Source organism: Desmodus rotundus, chromosome 5 (genome assembly GCF_022682495.2).
Source record: "Desmodus rotundus isolate HL8 chromosome 5, HLdesRot8A.1, whole genome shotgun sequence".
Taxonomy (NCBI): Eukaryota; Metazoa; Chordata; class Mammalia; order Chiroptera; family Phyllostomidae; genus Desmodus; species Desmodus rotundus.
In genome coordinates this window covers 33,840,479-33,861,355 of record NC_071391.1, presented here as the reverse complement: position 1 = coordinate 33,861,355, position 20,877 = coordinate 33,840,479, and the positions used below count along the sequence as shown (strand labels likewise).

Here is a 20,877-nt window from a genome sequence, read left to right as displayed (position 1 = left end):
TTTAGTCTCAGTAACAAGTGTTTTGTACAGAGCATATTTATCAGAGTTATGACAGTTATGACTACCCTTGGTTGAAGGAATATCGGTGTATGCACTCAATAAACATGAATGCCTATTACATGCTAAGCACTGAGTATACAAAAAATGAGGAAGGCAGTCTCTACTCTCAGGAAAGTCTTTACATGTTCTATTAGCAACATGGTCTCCTCTCCTTGTTTTCATTACCCAGGAAAGGACATTGCTTAGTTTCTGGACCTTATACAAGATACCACTCTATTACATTATATTATTTCATACTTCCTATATTAATTCAAAAAAAGCTTATTAACTACTCCATGCCAGGTATTGCGCTAGAAGATACAGAAACAAAAAATAAAGATGAAACAGTCTCTGTCCCAAAGAAGTTATTTCAGAGGTCCACCTGGTACAAGTTACCTTCTTGTTTTTGCAAAACAAGGAAAAGTATTACTGAGTTTCTATGCCATATATGTGACTCTATTATACTGTATATTTTCTTCTTGACCTACAGCCTTCTGTATATGACACCAAGTAAAATCTGATTACATGATCCAGTTTTTATTATCTCCTATGTTACTTTTTGGTTTGTGATCTTGTTTTATGATAACTTGAAGATTTAGTCTTACAAGGGCCAACAATTCTGGTGAAGAAATAAAAGGCAGATTACCAGCTCATTAAGCTTTTCTAGGCTTTTGCTAAAGTTAAAACTACTTAGTAACTACTAATCTTATTGTATTTTTATTTCAGAATTCTTTTAGCAATCTAAACTACCTATTCAGGCATCCCATTTGTTGACTGGTAATAAAGCTAAGAATTCTAAATTGTATACTAATAGTCTGTCAAACTCTGGAGAACTGTAGTTCATCTGTAACTGTTATTTCATTGTATTTATATTCACAGAACTTTTGTAGAAACATGGTAGGCAAAATATTTTAATTCATAGTAAAGAGCAAGCAACCTCTTCCAAAAGATACTTTTTCTCTTGATAGGGATACCCTTCTCCTTGATTTATTTTTTGTTTGTTTTGTTTGTGCTTTTTACAGAACCAACTGATTAAAGTGACTTTGCTTGATTATAAAAATAACCCTGAGTTTTTTTTCATATTATCCTAATTACCATTATTTTCCCTTTGCTTCCAAAATAAAGGAGAATTTGGATATATGGCTGCCTAAAGAACTACATTCCACTGGTCACGGTTCTATAAATGGTCGGTGATCATCTGAAATCCATGTAAGTAATACAATTTCTACACAGACAATCAAACTATAGTAATTGCTGAGTTCAGGGGCTAACAGTGAAGCAGTTTCCCAGGCTACTTTCAGTACCAAAATGAACATGATACCTGTACTGTCATCCTACTTACTGATTTTTGCTTAAAAAAAAAAAAAACACCCAGCCCTGGCTGGCGTAGCTCAGTGGTTTGAGTGCCAGCCTGTGAACCAAAGGGTTGCCGGTTTGATTCCCAGTCAGGGCAAATGCCTGGGATCCAGGTCAGGTCCCCAGTAGGGAGCATGTGAGAGGCAACTACACATTGATGTTTCCTTCCCTCTCTCCCAACCTTCCCCTCTCTCTAAAAATAAATAAAATCTTTTAAAAAGAATCAAATTTTTTATAACGGCTAGAAAGCTTCAGAATAATTAAGGACAAGGATCCTGACAGAATATTAGGTGTGAAGGCAGCCAGGTTCAGGCCTGGTTTAAGATTCAGGTATCTTGATACTGCATGAATAAAAGAACATTTGAAAAAAACCTTTAGATAGAGTGGATTCTGAGGAGTGGAGGTACGGTGGGAAAGACTGCTTTTAAGAGTAATGAATTTCCTCTTGGGGTGATGAGTATGTCTTGGAACTAGATCAAGATGAAGGTCGCACAACACTGAATGTACTAAATGCCACTTAATTATACACTTTAAAACAGTTAATTTTATATTAAGTGAATTTCACCTCAAAAAAATAAGCATATATTATTTAAAAGGAAAAAAAGATACAGGGCTTTCTGGCAGAAAGTGGGGCTTCTCTTGGAGAAGGCCCCAGAAGTAAGCCTGCCCACCAGCAGCGAGGTCAGATAGGGTCACTCCCACTTCACACAAAGCCACGGAAAGCTTACAAAATTCCCTCACGTGGACCTTAGTTTCAATAACAGCCAGTAAAACTGGTACGACACCATACTGGACTCATTTCAGTGAGAAAGAGAAAGCAGCAAAACAGCATCTTCTAGAAAGCTGCACCGCCGGTCATCTAGAAATCTCTGCGAGCAATAGAGAACATCAAGATGGAAACGGTAGAAGCCATTTTTTTTTTAAGGTTTTTGTCTTGGGAGTTACTCGTGAGGATTCAATAAACCTTAGACATTACATTTAAACCTAGGTGCTTAACTATGACGGTTACATATGTCAATCGTGCGCCATCTCACAGTGAAAAGCGAAAAGCCCGTCTAAGCCTCTCTTTGCGCCAACGACACTGAGCTGCCACGCTCACCGCCATACCCATCCGCGGGAAAGCTCGCTTCACCAACCGGAGAAGGTGGAGCCTCAAAGGACCCTCCCGCCACACAGCGCGAAGTACGCCGCTGGGCTTCCTGGGAATTGTAGTTTTAGTTACCCTTCTTTGTCTCTTGTTCAGGCTGGTTTGGAGTCAGCCAGAAAACTACAACTCCCAGAGTGCCCCGGGGTGGCAAGCGGCTGCGGCGTATCGACTGTGGCGGAGAAGGCCCAAGGGGCTCTGCGTTCTGGAGTGGCGCTGCTTGGTCCGGTGGCAAGTTGCAGGCTGCTGGCGCTGCGGCTGAGAAGAAGAGCAAGTCGGGTTGGCATTTGCCCTCCGGGTCCCCGCAACGATGAGTGCTGCCAGGGAGTCCCATCCGCACGGGGTGAAGCGTTCGGCCTCCCCAGACGACGATGTAAATAACAATGGCGGAGTGGATGAGGGTTGAGGCCTACTAAAGGCTGGGGTAGGCCGGGATGGGTGGGTGTAGAAGGAGGAAATGCCTGAGGTGGCCCGAAAAGGAGGGGTGGGAGTCCCAGAGGAGTGCGAAATATCTCCCTTCCTTAATTAGAGTAGGAAGGTTTGAAAAGGGCCGCACGCAAAGAGCCAGAGAGCTGTGTGGGAAGGGGGATTGAGGAAAGAAATCATGTATGGTCCAGAAGTGAAAGAGCGTAGTCAAGGGATCATTTGCCTGTTTGCGGGCTGATGAAGCCTGTTGGTCAAGCCTTTCTACTCAGAGACGGTAAGGCCTTGACTGTTTTAGGCTTAAAATGCTCCTAAGACAGTGTCAAAATGTTCCTGCAATTAGGGCAAATTTTCTGGCCGGGATTATTTTTGTAACGTGCTCCTAACAATTAAACTTAATTGTGCTGTTAAGAATAAACTCATAACAGTATTGAAATGAAAAATTGTACCAGGGGAGTAATTTGTTACTGGCGCAAGGTGGTGAAGTCTTAATACGTTGAGACCTAGAAACCCGTTTTGATGTCAAGTACCTCCCTTGTCCCTCCTCCCTCTCCCCTCGCCTCCTTCCTGCCCTCCCCTCCCAGATGTCAGTTTAAATAGCAAACCATTCATTCCTTAAAGCAACACATTAAATATTTACTGCTGTGCCAGGTGTTGGAAATTCTAAGATGAATAAGTATGTATTACCCTGGACTTTTATGTACATTTGTCCCAGCTCTTCGCGCACTGTCATGGATACTGCAGTAACCAGTAAACGTAAAACTGGGTCCTTCTTACAACTGGGTAAATAAATGCCATGGGAACGTTGATAGGGAAATTTAAAGTTCTATCAATGTCTGGATGTATAGAGTTATTTATTTTCTGTAGTGCAGTTCGGTGCCTTTCATAATATCTTACTTTGTGAACCATAAAAGGCTCACTGGATACTTCTAGTGCATCATTTGCAGCAAATGAGATGATGGTTAAGATCCACCACTCTCTGAATGGGAGGAAGGGTTAGGTCCAGAATAGTAAGGGTCTTTTAGTTTTACAGAAAGATTAGTAATCAGTAAAGATTTGAGGAGTAATAGTTGTTATAGAGAGATTTATTCATGCCATCTGTTTCTTTCTACAACTGGCATTTAGACCTTTTCTTGTTGATACGATAATCCAGGACATGCTAGGAATTTATCTAGGTTTTTGAGTAACTTGGATGCCATTTTAAAAGCTATTACATTGTTTGCCTCCTGGTTTTTAACTGTGATTTGATTGCCAGAATGTTAGGCACCTGTTTTGCCATACTCAGCGACATACTCTTTTAGCTCCACAATTTTCAACCAACCTGCCGCAAGAATTCTTAAAACATGTAATATGAGAACAGCCAACACAGCAATAGCTGTCCAGTGTGAATGAATCAAAATTATTTTTCTTGTCAGATTGGCAAAAAATATATTTTTTGGTGTGCCACAGAATTTTAGTAATTAGTTTATGTGTGCCATGAGATGAAAAAGGTTGAAAATCGCAGTTTTAGCCCTGACTGGTGTGGTTTAGTGGGTTGGGCATTGTCCTGCAAACTGAAAGGTCACCAGTCAATTCTGCTCAAGGCACATGTCTGGTTTGTGGGTTCCGTCCCCTGATGAGGGGGTGGGAGAGGCAAACAATTGATGTTTCTCTCCCTGTCTTCATCCCTTCCCTTCTCTGAAAATAAGCAAAATCTTAAGAAAGAAAATCGCTGTTTTAGCCTGACAGAAAACTCTTGGTGATGCTTAGTAATTTAACACAAAGTTAAAGGAATTAAGTGATTAAGTCTCTACAGCTTCTGAGGGGATCAGTTTAAACTAGATGACCCTTAAGACCTTTTCCAATCTTATAAGCATTATCTTTGAAGGCTATGATTATAAATAGTTGCAAGTCCTAATCGGGACCCGGCACCATCACACTTTCCCTAAAATTGATTATGTTGCTAATTCCTTATAGTGCAATACAGTAATCTATCTCTTGATAGTGATTTTAAAGTCAGTTTCTTATATGGATTTTATATATGTAAAACATTTAAAATTTTTTCAAATAAAAACATAAATTGTAGAAAGTCATCTAATTATATTTAGTTGGTCAACAATTTGTAGTGAACATCCATTACATGTAAAAGGTCATTGAAGTTTTCTTTGCCCACTGACCTCACATGTTAAATGAGGATCACAAAACATTTTAAAAGATATTAAAAGTAGATATCAAATCACAGAATTCAGCTCTAGGAAAATGCTGACAATGTTATAAGTAAATCCTAGGAGTTGCTATGGTATTGGTTTCATTGCTTTGATTGGAGTGTAGAAATGAAAGCTATCTTTTAGGGAGTCAGGAGTGGGGAAGTTAATTTTAGTCACTAGCTGAGAACCTCTAAGAATGTGTCAGGCACCCATGTGCTTTTCAGAATGTAGCACTTGGGCAAGGTACTTGCTGTTATATGCTAAGGTCTTTGAAAGGAAGAACCAGAAGGACTTAATGATTGAAAACAAATTAGGATTGCAAATGATAAGGTTATTTATTTGAAGACATTTGCTCTTTTAATAAAGAGTTTGGGAAATCTTTGGTTTTTAGACAATATTTAACCTAATTTTATATTCATTTATAACTACTTCACAAACTACTTCCACATACTCAATTTGATCATGTACAGGATGATGGAAAGAGGAGAGGACTTAACGGCCAGAGGATGGAAGCAAGTTCCTTAGCCTCTTTGCCTCAGTGTCCTTATTTATTAAAAGGGCTCTCGAGAGAATGTAAGTGAAGGCGGTTTGTAAGTTGTAGAACACTATGCTTTTTTTTTTTTTAACTGTGTTGAGTCAGAAGTAGTTAAGAACTAAGTGGTCTGTGAAAAGTTGAGCTGTCAGATGGAAAGAAGCAGAAATTTGGACCTTAGATAACCAAAATCATGAGAGAATATCAGCCTCCACCAAATGGAATTTAGAAGAGCCTTAAGTGGTTGTCCAGTGAGTACAAACACTTTTAACTCTCATATGCCCAGGAGACATGACCATCATTGTTTCCTTTATATTCTATTAGTCTTTTTTACAAATAATTTTCAGAAGTAATAATAAAGGGATAGTGAAAATCACCTTTATTAGAAATTCTAATACGAATTTAATCATAGCAAACCAAATTTGTATTCCACATTTTCATGATAATTACACCCAAATAATTAGCATCCTTTGAATACAGCTAACTGCTTATCAGTTGTCATGTGTGAAACTGGAACATATAATTTCAGATTTCAAACCTCTTTCCAATAGATTTTAGCTTTATTATGAAGTTATTCTAGTTCTTGTATTTATATCATCAAAATATAATCTTATTTGAACTATTTGAAATGTTTGATTGCTCATAATTTTGTTTTGGAAAGGGGGTTATTGTCTTTTCTCCATAATTGTGAAACCTTTTCATTTTTAGATGACAAACTCAATTAGAATGATCAATCCAGTGAATGTTTTTATTTCTACATTTCTAGTCACCTTTGTATACACACTTGCCTCCATAATTTGTCCACTTAAAAACCATATCAAGTAAGTTTTGATGCACAAAGATCATAAAAGAGGAAATGAAACAGTCACCCATCTTTTTAGAAAAACAGCATGGTCCAGGCTATTATTGCAAAACATTGCAGGGTGAAGTCCTTTGTTGAGTGACTCTCTAGATGAGAATATTATATTTCTTTTCTGTTTTTTTTTTCTTTGTCTCATTGATTTCTGGGTTGCAGCAAAGTTACCTAGTATTCATCGTCCAAAGATTTTTCTGTATAAATTAATTTTGCCATCATTTGTCATTTTGCATTTACATTCTATTTGTCTAATAATTGTGAAATGCCTTCTGTCAGTTTTTGATTTTCTACCTACTTGCTGTTATGGGTAGAAATTAAAAATTCTGAATTATCAACTGTATCCAAAGAAAGCAAAGAGCAACAGACAGAGGGGTGATGTTTTCTTGGAAGATGATGCAATACTTTGGATAAGATGATGAGAAAACACTTCTGTCATTTTTCTATTTTCTTATTATTTTAGTCATTTTTAGATTAGTTGGTAATAATTGATGAATTAAAATGAAGTGATTCTTATATCTGTTTCAAGATATAGGGAAAAATATTAGGAATTCATAATTTTTTTACATTTATAACAGGGTTCAATGTTTGATATTAATTTGACCCATTTGATAATTACAAAACAGAATAAGTAATTCTTTTCTTTAAAAAAAATAAGTAAATTTTCTGTGTTTGGAAGACCTCTATGAAAGAATGAAAGTGATGACATACCAATGCTTCAAAAACTAGAACCGCTCAAAAAAGAAACTAAAAAACGAAAATTGGGTCAAGTAGACTCCGATGTTAAACTAAACTTTAGTGATATGTAGCATATCACTAAAGCCAGAGTTTTTAACTTCAATTAATAACTTTAGCAGCCTTCTGGATTCAAAGTACTAGGTGCTCTAGGGTCCTCCTATAAGGCACTGGGACAGTAGGTCTCAACGCGTGGTTGCCCACATAAACAGCATCATCGTCACTTAGGAAATTGTTAGAAATGAAATCCATGAGCACCCCCTCAGACCTACTGAATCTGAAACTCCATAGAAACAACCTTTTGAGAACTAAGCTCTGTCTGCAAAAGAACTAAAAGCTTCTGCCTTGAGGTAACAAAAGGAATACAGATGTTCCTCCAATGTCATTACAACCCCATAAACCCATCATAAGTTGAAAATATTAAGTCAAAAATGCAAACCTAACCTACCAAACATTTTAGCTTAGTCTGGCCAGTTTCTACTGAGTGAGGATCACTTTCATACTATCATAAAATAGAAAAATCTTAAGTTGAACCATCATATAAATATTTATTATTGTGCAAAAAATTAATTGACTAATTTCTTTTCCAGCTTGGATCTAGCAATTGGGAGGCAGCAGACTTAGGTAATGAAGAAAGAAAACAGAAGTTCTTGAGACTTATGGGTGCAGGAAAGGTAAGCATCAGACTGTTTGCATTTTTTTTCTTTTCTGTGAAAATATGTCTTTTTGTGTGTGTGTTTTAAGTGGGAAGGGCTGAATACATTTGTATTCCATTTTCCTGTTCTTCATGATTATCTAAGGCTTTGGGGACTATAGCTAACCAAACCAAGTATTTAAAATTTTTACTCTTTCTTAGGATTCTCATTGCCTCTGGCCAGTAGGTTTAGAAACTATATATAAAAAATTTTTTTTGGTTTGAGGATATGCCTATGGAAGAAAGAAGACATTAAATTTTATGATTTACCATTTGTTAGACCAACAATTTGATACAAGGTATTTCTGGACAGACCAATTTGTAGGTTTTTCATATTTTATAGCTCCTTCTAGTCCTTGAAGTAGTAACGAAGGGAAGAACCTTTATCCCTAATTTTTCATGTTCATACATTTTTGTGAAACCCCTTTGATTAACATACTAGAAGATACAAAATATAGGTGCTGGAAAAGCATCACCTATTGGAAAAAAAGTCCTGTTCCTAGCAATTCATTTTTACAAGCAAATACAGTGATCTCTCGTATTTATTTTTGTAGCAAGTGAATTTATTTTTGTAACATGGTCCCAGTAGCCTTCCTACAAATCTAATGTGAAAGAAATAGAAAAACTTTTTTCTCTTTCAAGGTCCTTAAAATGAGATTCTGCTTTTTGTTTTTGTTAATAAGGGAATGTATTTGTACATTTTAGTTTTAGCAACAATTACTGACCACCAAGTGCCAGGTACTGTACTAGGTCCTGGGGGGAGGGGTCACATATTTGGAGCCATCATGTAACGGAGGAAACTGGATAATAACAGTATAGAATTAGAATTGCTATGAGAGAGCTGTACACATAGTGCTGTGGAATCAACAGACAAGGGTAGCTAACTTTGGCCTACCTGTACAAACAGGAAACCTTCTCAGAAATAGAATTGTTCTGAATCTAAAAGCATGAGTTAGCCCGACTACAGCAGTGGGGTTGAGGGTAGGGAGAGATCATGCAAAACATGAAGACCTGTAAAAAGGAAGCATTTGTTTACCTCATTAATCCAGATTTTCCATAATTTGAAATTTGTCATAGAAAGTAGTCTGAAGGTCATGAAAATTGACCTAATTCATGCAAAGAAAAGATTTGCTAAGGATGTATAACATATGTAATAGTTAGGGGACATTCTCAACCTAGTAGAACACTCTAATATAAAATGTATGAAATTTAGCTACCAATAGTCATTTACATCAGTAAAACTGGGAGGGAACAGATAGAACAACGGAAAAAGAAATTTGGCTACCAGTTAGTGGGTTGTGTAGCATACATTAAATTCTCTAGCAAGACAAAGATTGTAGATTTGATCTTTTATTAGGCTGGTTGGATTTGTTCTGGCTTGTGGCCACACAGTATATTCCTAATTCCTAATACTCATGGTATTTTTTATTGGTCACAGAGAGAGAACTAGCAGAGAAAGAATGAATAGACCAGTGCAATACTATCATCCTAGAGTAATTTGATGCCATTATATATTCAGGTCTTGTTAATGAGGTATCTTCTGCAATCTAAAGAAGCAGCATATTGAATCATTAATTTGCTTATGTGTTAACGGCAGGTAAGGCAATAAGCATTAATGCTTGAACCTTTTATTAGTATCTTTGGGTATGGAGAATGTGCCTATCATCTTTTCACAATAGAGAGATTTGTTATTTACTGTATCTTCACAGATGATTAAGATTTCTTCACAAAGTCACTATGTTTTAGTGAACAATTTATTTCTTACCTTATGAAACTAAATATGAATCATAGAGTAGATTAGAACTGATAAATTGAGAGTAATTATGTAGTCAGATTAGTTGGTAACTTTGAATCAGATTTTTTATGTTTTATAGAACTGGATGGTTTTAAATTGGGGTCTTTTGGACAGTTTGTGATTGGGTGTTCATTGTAGTCATATACTAATGAGCTAACTATTTGAGTGGTATGTTGATAGTAATGATGATTTTCATTTTTTATGTTTTAAAGAGCTATCACTTTTATTTACTATGTGTGTTATTTCATTTTTAGCTAGCTAAATAATCTCATTTGCCTTCTCTCCATGAGATATGCCTGAGGCACCAGAAAGAGAAGGTGGGAAAGTTAAAGCAACTCATTTAACTGGCCTTTTTAGGAAAGAACATGTTTAGATTGACTTAATTTTTTAGGTATCTGTCCTTCCCATTTAAAATTTCGGCTTCACCTTTACATATTCTCTACCCCCTTCCTCTGCTCTGTGTTTCTTTGTATGTGTTTTAATGGTATTTACTACCTTCTAACATACTTTTTTTTTTTTTTTTTTTTTTTTTTGCTCCTCCCTGTCCCTAAGATTGTTAGACTGTAAATTCCATAAAGGCAGGGATCTTAATTTAGTATTGTTTCTGCACTATATCCCAGAATCCAGGAATAGTGTTGTGCATATAGTATACACTCAATAATTATATTAGATTAGTGGTCTCAAATTCTAATACATTTCCTGCCTCCTTATAGAAAGAACATACTGGTCGCCTTGTTATAGGAGATCACAAATCAACATCTCACTTCCGAACAGGTAAGAAACTAATACGTTATTAAAATAGAGGTGCTAAATTTGGAATATGGAATATTTGTCCATATTTTGGGATATTCTAACTTCTGTGTATAAGTGTTTTGATAATTAAAATATTAGAATTGGAAATGTATGTAGTATATGTAAACATGTTACATATATAACATTTAGTATATACTTTGATTTTTAAAAGATTTGAAAGTATTCATCAGTACAATATTTTAACTAAGAAATTGACCCTTTTCTGTCTTCATTTTTACTGATTCACAATATATATTTTAATTGTAGTGAGGTTCTATGCCTCATCTTGCCAACTGTAATATGTATTGAGTTTATGTATTTTTTTTTACTTTATAAATTATTTAGCATATAATGTTATAATCAGCATATAATATGTTATAATCAGTATGCTGGTTTATAGTTTATTCACTGTTTTGCTCTGAAATCTTTGAGGAACATTAAACTCATTGCAAAGCCTAAAGAAATTAACTTCAAAAAAAAATGATTGGGGAAACCTTTATAAATAAGAACTGAAAATGGATTTATACTTGAATTCAGTCTGCTGAGAAGTGAAGTTTTCTCATATTTATTGGGTTGGCCAAGAAGTCCATTTAGTTTTTTCTGTAAAATAGAAGACACATCTTTCATTTTCACCAATAACTTTATGGATTTGGGTATTTTGGCACATCGGCTCTCTCCTGTGTGGTAGAAGGTTGATTGTTCTCAGTGTCTCAATTTGATCGCTATCAGCTTCAACTGGCTACCCAACTGTGGAGCATTGTCTGAGAAATCTCCACTCGAAACTTTGCAAACCAATTTTGACACGTTCAATCAGTCATAGCACCTTCTCCATACACTGCACAAATCTTTTTTTGCATTTCAGTTGCATTTTTGCCTTTTTTGAAATAATAAAGTATAATATGTCAGAAATGTTACGTATTTTCTTCTATCTTCAATATTAAAATGGCTACACAAAAATTCACCAATTTTGATGTTTGTTTTTTAAGCACGCTGATATGACAGCTGTCACAATACAGTCTAACAAAATTGTTTCAAATTAAGTTAAAGACAATTAAGCGCTACTAGAGTCATTTTATGGAAAAAACAAACTTTTTGGCCATCCCAATAAAATTGACCGTGATCACAGACATTAATAATAGCAGGGCCTAATGACGTTGCTATATTTAACAAAGCTTTTAATTATTTAAATTTTTATACTGACCTAGAATATGTAGCACATTTTAGAAATTAATAGATTTTTTTATATTTCTGGTGTTAAAACAATTTCAAATTGATTTACACTGTTACAAAAGTCTAAAAGAGTCCCTGAGCTTTGCATAATGGAAATGTATTTAATAGCTTTGTGAAACTGGAGGCTTTATGAATAGCAATAGTGCAAAGCACTAACATTTATATTAAAATATGAAATCTCTTATATTTACAAATTAAAATGTCTTGCACAGAAAGCTTCATTTGTATTGGTAATGTCTAGTTCTTGCATGGTAAGTTCATAGGTGGTTCAGTTTTCTGCTTCCTAACTACATACAGCAGTATATATATAAAAATATGTATCGTGTTGCATGATAAAATATGGTTTGTATTACTTCAGTACACTGATATGCAAAGAAAGGCATTAAGGAAAGCCATTACAAGTTAACCATTCTCTGACACAATTGCATGTCTTCATTATTTCTGTTCAAATGCAGGTGGTTTTATTTGGAGTTTTTTGTGACTAGAAGAAAACTTTCACTTTTAGGAGGCCAGTTACTAGGTGTAAATAAGCTAAAACATAATAGCCAGAGTTCTTAGTAATTAATATTTAGAAAGTCTTCAGGCACTTCTTTCTGAGACTCTTGTGTCTGATGTGAATTTATGTGGAAAAAATATAAACTTTTGAACTTTCATAAACACTTTTGTAGTTCAGAGTGTTGGTTATTAAAGAAGTATTCATAAATACTTCAGTTATTTTGTTCATTATGTCTTATGGTATAGAAACCTATCCACAAAATTAGTTGTAAAATTAGTCACAGTTTGAGAGGTCATCCCTGATTATAATAGCATCTGAATTATGGGGTTTCTTGTGTAATCAGATACTCTTATTAATTTGACTGAAACATAACCAAAGTACACTGAACATGCAGGGGAAGAAGACAAGAAAATTAATGAAGAACTGGAGTCTCAATATCAGCAAAGTATGGACAGTAAATTGTCAGGAAGATATCGACGACATTGTGGACTTGGCTTCAGTGAGGTAGTAATTAATGTATTTTCATTAAATGGGAAGATAATTTTCAACTTGATAGAATTTTTACAGTTAAAATATTTTTATTAGCCCAACTAGGTCTTTATAGATAAGAGAGATTTTTGAGGGATTTGTAAATAAGTTTTCTAATACCAGTTTATGTAAATTCTGCTTAGATAGTCACTAGGGCACTTTCTTTCCCAATATAGCTGACATAAAATATTAGATTCAGGTGTACAAAGTAATTGGACAATTACATACCTATGAAGTGATCACAATAAATATAGTACCTATCTGGTGCCAAACACAGTAATTACAGTATTGACTATATTCCCTATGCTTTACTGTACATCCCCATGACTTTTTATGACTGGCAATTTTTACTTCTTAATCCCTGTCTAGTTTTGTACCCATCCTCCCAACCCCCTCCCATCTGGCAACCCTCAGTTTGTTCTCTGTATCTGTGAGAGTTTGTTTCTCTTTTGTTCATTTATTTTGTTTTGTAGATTTCCACATTTAAGTGAAGTCATATGACAATTGTTTTTCCCTATCTGGCTTATTTCACTTAGCATATAACTTCTATATCCTTCCATGTCGTGGCAGATAGCAAGATTTTTTTTTTTTTTTTAATGGCTGAGTAATATTCTATTGTGTATATGAACCACATCTTCTTTCTCCATTTGTCTATTGTTGGACACCAAGGTTGCTTACATATCTTGGCTACTGTAAATAATGCTGCAGTGAAAATAGGGGTGGGGTGAATAGATATTTTTTCAAGTTAGTGTTTTGGATTTCTTCAGATAAATACCAAGAAGTTGAATTGATGGATCATATGGTAGTTCTATTTTTAATTTTTTGAGGAACCTCGATACTGTTTCCCATAGATGCTGCACCAATTTGCCACCCATCAACAGTGTATGAGGGTTTTCTTTTTTCTGTATCTTCACCAGCACTTGTTATGTGTTCTTTATTGAAGCTGCATGCTGGCAGTCATGAGGATGATATCTCATTGTTATTTTAATTTGCATTTCCTTGATGATAAGTGATGCCAAGTATCTTTTCGATGTCTATTGGTCACTGTATGTCCTCTTTGGACCTGCATCTAATCAGGTCCTCTGCCTATTTGTTAATCAGATGTTTGGGTTTTTTTGTGTTAAGTTTTATGAGTTACTTACTCCTATTATTTTGGATATTAACCCCCTTATACTATGTATCATTGGTGTATTTTTAATTCAGGAAGTTGTTCTTTTGTTAGTGCTTTCTTTTGCTTTGCAAATACTCTTTTAGACTGATATAATCCTTTGTATTTTTTTTTCCTTGCCTGAGGAGACCTATCCAAAAACATTTTGGTAAGAACAATGTCAAACAGATTACTGCCTATTTCTTTTATGGTTTCAGGTCTTACATTTAAGTCTTTAATCCACTTTGAGTTTGTTTTCATATATGGTGTAAGAAAGTGGTCTACTTTGATTGTTGGGTTGTTTTTTTTTTTTCAATTTTTTATGTCCCCAACACCATTTATTGAAGAGACTATCTTTATCCCATTGTATATTTCCACCTCCCTTGTCATAGATTAATGGACCACATAGGTGTCAGTTTCTTTCTGGGATCTCTATTCTTTACCACGGGTGTGTCTGTTTTTATGCCAATGCCATGCTGTTTGGATTACTATAGCTAGGTAGCGTGATACCTCCAACTTTGTTTTCTTTCTCAGCATGCTTTGGCTGTACAGGTTCTTTTTGTCGTTCTATATAATTTTAGCATTATTTGTTCTAATTGTGTGAAAAATACTGTTGGTGTTTTGTTAGGGAATTCAAAGAATCTTTTGATTCCTTTGGGTAGTATGGACATTTTAATGATGTTAATTCTTCTAATATATGAGTACAGTATACCTTTCCATTTATTTGTGTCTTCAGTTTCTTTCAGCAATGTCTCACTGTTTTCTGAGCATAGGTCTTTTCATACTTGGTTAAATTTATTTCTAGGTGTTTTATTCTTTTTGATGCAGTTGTAATGGGATTGTTTTCTTCTTTTTTTAATAGTCCATTATTGGTGTATAAAAATGCAACTGATTTCTGAATATTAATTTTGTGTCCTACTTTGCTGAGTTCATTTATTAGTTCTAATAGTTTTTTGGTGGAGACTTTAGCGTACATTCTATATAGTATGTCATCTTTTTCTTGTCTGATTGCTTTGGCCAGGATTACCAGGACTCTGTCAAATAAAATTGATGACAGTGGACATCCTTGTCTTCCTCCTGTTCTTAAATGAAAAGCTTTTTCACTTTTCAGTATTGAGTGTGTTAGCTGTGGGTGTGGCATGTGTGGTTTTTATTATGTTGAATTTATCTCCTTGTGTTGCTGAGAGTTTTTATCACAGATGGATGTTGAATTTTGTCAAATGCTTTTTCTGCATCTGTTGATAAAATCACATAATTTTTCTTTCATTTTGTTTATCTGGTATATCGCATCAGTTGATTTGCAGATACTGAACCAACCATTGCATCCCTGGAATAAATCCCACTTGATAGTGGTATGAGCTTTTTGAGTGTATTGCTGAGTTCAGTTTGCCAACATTTTGTTGAAGATTTTTACATCTATGTTCATCAGGGATATTGGCCTGTAATACTCTGTTTTTATAGTATCTCTGTCTGGTTTTGTTGTCAAGGTAATGCTGGCCTTGTAAAATAAGCTTGGGAGCTTTCCTTTCTCTTCAGTTTTTTTTGGAACAGTTTGAGAATAGATATTTTTTTAATCACTTTTTTGTTATTCTATTAGAGTTGTCCCAATTTTTCCCTCTTTACCCTCTGCATATTCCCCACCCCTACTCCCTCACTGTTCCCACACTGTTGTCTATGTCCAGAAGAATAGATATTAATTTTCTTTAAATGTTTGGTATAATTCACCTCTGACACCATCTGATCCAGGACTTTGCTTTTTGGTAGCCTTTTAATTACTGATTTTGTTAGTAATAATTGGTCTGTTACCAATTTGGTTTATCTTTTCAGAGAACAAGATCTTATCTTTATTTTTTTAATTTTATTTTTCAGTTTCAGACTATTTTATTTCTACTCTGATTTTTATTCCTTCCTTCTCACTTTGAACTTCATTTTTTTCTGTTTTGTTTTCTAGTTCCTTTGGGTGTAAAGTTAGATTGTTTATTTGAACTTTTCCTGTTATTTGAGTTGGACCTGTATTGCTATGAATTTCTCTCTTAGAACTATAATACTTTGACTGTGTTCCATATATTTTGTGTTACATTTTCATTTGTCTCTGGATATCTTTCGAATTCCTTGATTACATTGTTAACCCATTCATTCTTTAGTAGCATGTTTAGCTTCCTTGTTTTTTTTGTTTTTCTGTTTTCTTGTAATTTCTAGTTTCATATCATTGTATTTGGAGAAGATGCTTGATATGATTTCAGTCTTCTTAAATTTATTGTGATTTATTTTGTGGCCTAACATGTGGTCTATCCTGGAAAATGTTCTGTGTGCTGCTTTTGTGTGAAGTGCTCTAAAAATATCAAGCCCATGTAGTTGAATGTGTCATTTAAGGTCATTGTTTTCTTGCTGATTTTCTGTCTGGATGATCTATCCCTTGATGTCGATGGGGTTTTACTGCTCCCTTTATGTCAGTCAACATTGCTTCATATGTTTAGGTTCTGCTCTGTTGGGTATGTAGATGTTTACAAGAATTAAATCATCTTGTTGGATTGGTAACTTCATCATCATTGAATGCCCTTCTTTGTCTATTGATACAATCTTTGTTTTAAAAGTCTTATTTGTCTGATACAAGTACTACTACCTCAGCTTTTTTTTTTCATTTCCATTTCTATTACTTACCTTTTTTCAGTGCCTTTGCTTTCAGTGTGTGTGTGGCCTTCAGTCTGAAGTGGGACTCTTGTAGATATCACATAGATGGGTCTTGTTTTTTATCCATTCAGCCATCTTATGTTTAGAGATAGAGGAAGTAGGGAGAAAGAGAGGGACTCAACTATCGTTGGGCTGACTCTCACAAACCCCCAACCAGGGACCTGGCCCACAACCTAGGCATGTGCCCTGACTAGAATCAAACTGGCAACTTTTCAATTTGCAGGATGACGCTCAACCCACTGAGCCACACCATTTAGGGCTCTTGTATGTTGATGACTTTGTATGGTGTTATGTTTGGATTCTTTTGTTTCCTGTATATCTCTTACAGGCTTTTGGTTACCATGTACTTCATATATATCAAGCTGTGTTCATAGCAGTCTTACTTTAAGTTAATGGTTAAGTTGAAACACGTCACTACATTTATTACTCACCCTCACCATCTCATTTTTTTTTGTCATTATCTTTTTTTACCCCGTGTGTGTGTGTGTGTGTGTGTGTGTCCACAAACAACAATCAGGTCAGATGAGATATGTCAGGTCAGTACTGGTTTGGGATAATTCTCTCCGTTTTTGTTGTTGTTGTTAAGATTTTATTTTTTTAAGTATTTTTTATTGATTATGCTATTACAGTTTTCCCTTTTTTTCCCCTTTTATCCCCCTCTACCCTGCCCCCCAAACCCTCCAGCATTCCTCCCCCCCCCACTTTGTTCATGTCCATGGCTTGCACATATAAGTTCTTTGAGTCCTCTGTTTCCTATACCATTTTTATCTCCCCCCATCTATTTTATGCCTACTAATTATGCTGCTGCTTCCCTGTACCTTCCCCCCCACATTCCTCCCTTCCTCCTTCCCACTGAAACCCCTCTATATGATGTCCATTTCTCTGATTCTGTTCCTGTTGTAGTTGTTTGCTTAGTTTGGTTTTCATCGTTTTTCTTCTTTTAGGTTCATTTGTTGATAATTGTGAATTTGTTGTCATTTTACTGTTCATAGTTTTGATCTTCTTTTTCTTAGATAAGTCCCTTTAACATTTCATATAATAAGGGCTTGGTGATGATAAACTCCTTGAACTTGACCTTATCTGGGAAGCACTTTATCTGCCCTTCCATTCTAAATGAAAGCTTTGCTGGATAGAGTAATCTTGGATGTAGGTCCTTGCCTTTCATGAATTTGATTGCTTCGTTCCAGCCCCTTCTTGCCTGCAAGGTTTCTTTTGAGAAATCAGCTGATAGTCTTATGGGCAGTCCGTTGTAGGTAAGTCTTTCCTTTCCTCTTGCATCTTTTAGGATTCTCTCTTTGTCTTTAATCTTGGGTAACTTAATGATGATGTGCCTTGGTGTGTTCCTCTTTGGGTCCAACTTCTTTAGGACTCTCTGGGCTTCCCGGAAGTCTATTTCCTTTGCAGATTGGGGAAGTTTTCCTTAATTATTTGTTCAAATAAGTTTTCAATTTCTTGCTGTTGTTCTCCACCTTCTGGCACCCCTGTAATTTGGATATCAGAACATTTCAGGTTGTCCCAGAGGTTTGTAAGTCTCTCTCCACTTTTTTGAATTCTTGTTTCTTCGTTCTGATCCAGTTGGATGTTTATTTTTTCCTTTTGTTCCAAATCATTGCTTTTAGTCCTGGTTTCCTTCCTGTCACTGTTGGTTCCCTGAATATTTTGCTTTATTTCATTTTGGGTATCTTTTCATTTGTGTTTTTAATTTTTCGACCAAGCGCAATCAGATCTGTGAGCATTTTGATCACTGGTGTTTTGAACTCTCCATCAGATAGGCTGGCTATCTCCTCATCACTTAGTTCTCTTTCTGAAGTTTTGCTCTGTTCTTTCATTTGAGCCATATGTCTTTGTCTTGGCTCACCTGATAAGTTGTAAGGGGGCAGGGCCTTAGGTATTCACCTGGGCAGAGCAACCCTCCTTGCTGTGTGGCAGCGCTGCCTGTGGGGGAGGGGCCAGAGGGAACAGTGCAGCTCACCTGCTTGTATCTAGCCCACTTTCCAACGAACCCTCATATGAGACTGAGAGTTTCTCCCACCGTAGTCCAGTCAGCTTTGAGGCTCAGTTTCGCCTTCAGCCAGCCTCTCCTCACCTTGGTTTTTCTCAGCTGGCTGGCCTGTGTGATCCAGCACGTTACCGGTCTGGTGGTTCCGGTTGATTTTTTTCTTTAATTCCTTGGTTGTCAGAGTTCAATGCAGTTTGATTTTCTGGCGCTTCTGGTTATTTATTGATTTTAAATTGGTTGTTATCCTCCTTTTGGTTGTTCGAGGAAGCAAAGGGTTTTTACCTATGCCTCCATCTTGGCCGGAACTCTCTATTTTATTTTTTTAGACGGGAAGAGAGGAAGAAAAACATCAATGTGTGGTTGCCACCCACATGCCCCAACCTGGGGACGTGGCCCGCAACCCATGTATGTGCCCTGACTGGAAATCAAACCAGTGACCATTTGGTTTGCAGGCCACCACTCAATCCACTGAGCCACACCAGCCAGGGCTCTCAGTTATTTCTTAAGTCATCTTTCTTCATATTATAACTACTGGTTTATTTTACTCCAAAATAATATAATATACAAAACATTGATACTATAATATCCAAAACACTGTTTCCACTTTTCCATGGATCAGAGGTTAACTTGCTTTATATACTTTAAAAAAAAAAAAAACTCACATTTTCAAACAGAGCAGAGGGTGGGACACACATGTGAGTGGTCTTCAAAGCCTTTTCTTACTCAAGTCTTAGTATACGAAACACATGTTGCTACCCGAGTCCTTCCCTTGAAAGCCAGTTACCATAGTACAGTCTTAAAACTGTTAATGGCTAGGAAATGGTTTTTTCCAGTTTTTCTACTTGATGATTGTATTCATTTAAATTGGTATTTTTAGGTAGAAGATCATGATGGAGAAGGTGATGTGGCTGGAGATGATGACGATGATGATGATTCACCTGATCCTGAAAGTCCAGATGACTCTGAAAGTGATTCGGAGTCAGAGAAAGAAGAATCTGCTGAAGAACTTCAGGCTTCTGAGCACCCTGATGAAGTGGAGGATCCCAAAAACAAAAAAGATGCAAAAAGCAACTATAAAATGATGTTTGTTAAATCCAGTGGTTCATAACTCCCAAATACTTTGTCTTTGTATTAAAAGTAAGCCTTATTGTTATAATGCACAGTGGAGGACTGCTTATAGAGCACAGACCTTTGTATTATAATTTTTAAAAAGGCCCTTTTAAGTAACTACAAAGAGTGTTTGCTTTCAGATGCCATGGATTACACTTTTATGGGCATGACTAAGATCATTTTTGTAAAGAGTATGAGTTGTATAAAATAAGAAATAAATACAATGCTCAATTTCCTTTCATATTAGCATCATCAGACCTCTAATCTCACCTTTTTACCCCTTCAGATAGTTGTGGGGGAAACACTAGTTTTTGATTGTGGTAGCTTTTTTGTGTCTTCATAAACTTATAAAAAGTTTATCTGTACTGTGATGTGTTCATGAAAAAAAATTATTATATTTTGTTACAGTAGAACTATTCATCATGGATATTTCTGCTTCCAGTAACAATCTAAATTAATGTTGGCAAATGGTTAGGTACTTAGTTTAATCTTACTGATTCAGCTCTACTCTTTTGGACCAAAACAACATGAGAGCAAATACTTTTCACATCTATTAGGATGGAGTTACAACTGTCATACATTTGGAATGCTGTGGTCCCAAGCAGTCTTTATATAATATGAATTACATTGAATGTTAGATTTTTTTGATAATATTTGGTGAAGTTTTACAGAAGAAGTTATTTCTCTAATCATTTGGTCCTATCTAGGAATATGTAAAAGTGTTTTTTGTTTTTTTTGTTTTTGTTTTTTTAGGTAATATGTGACCAAAGTTAATTTTCTTCCTAAGGCCTAAATAAAAAGAAAGCAGTTTCCCATACCTGGTTGTGATACCTTTATCCTCATTATCTACAATTGAGGAACAGGCTTTCTGAACAAATAGCTGAAACAAATTTTTTCTTCATTTTAGCTCAATACTGTTATCTTCAGTTTCTAATTCCTAAAAAGTAGTGTTGCTTTCTGATATAATTGCTAGTTTTGTTAGAGTAAGATTAGATTCTACATTTACTGTTACAAGGTTTCTTTGTATATCAGATTTACACAAATTGCATTGTGGGCTAGCAAGTGAACTTTTGAGTAATTGGGTCCAAAATATTGATGTTTCTTAGTAGCATGATTGAAGGTTTAAA

At 35.6% G+C, this 20,877-nt stretch overlaps 1 protein-coding gene across 1 annotated transcript; it reads left to right on the top strand.

The window, feature by feature from the left end:
- Positions 1 to 2,695: 2,695 nt before the first annotated feature.
- On the top strand, positions 2,696 to 20,567 carry C5H11orf58 (chromosome 5 C11orf58 homolog). Its single transcript, XM_024558893.3, has 5 exons — positions 2,696 to 2,912; positions 7,859 to 7,942; positions 10,471 to 10,531; positions 12,670 to 12,779; positions 19,518 to 20,567. Exons 1-5 carry the CDS (start codon positions 2,850 to 2,852, stop codon positions 19,746 to 19,748), a joined length of 549 nt encoding a protein of 182 aa, XP_024414661.1. The 5' UTR covers positions 2,696 to 2,849; the 3' UTR covers positions 19,749 to 20,567.
- The last annotated feature ends 310 nt before the right edge of the window (positions 20,568 to 20,877 follow it).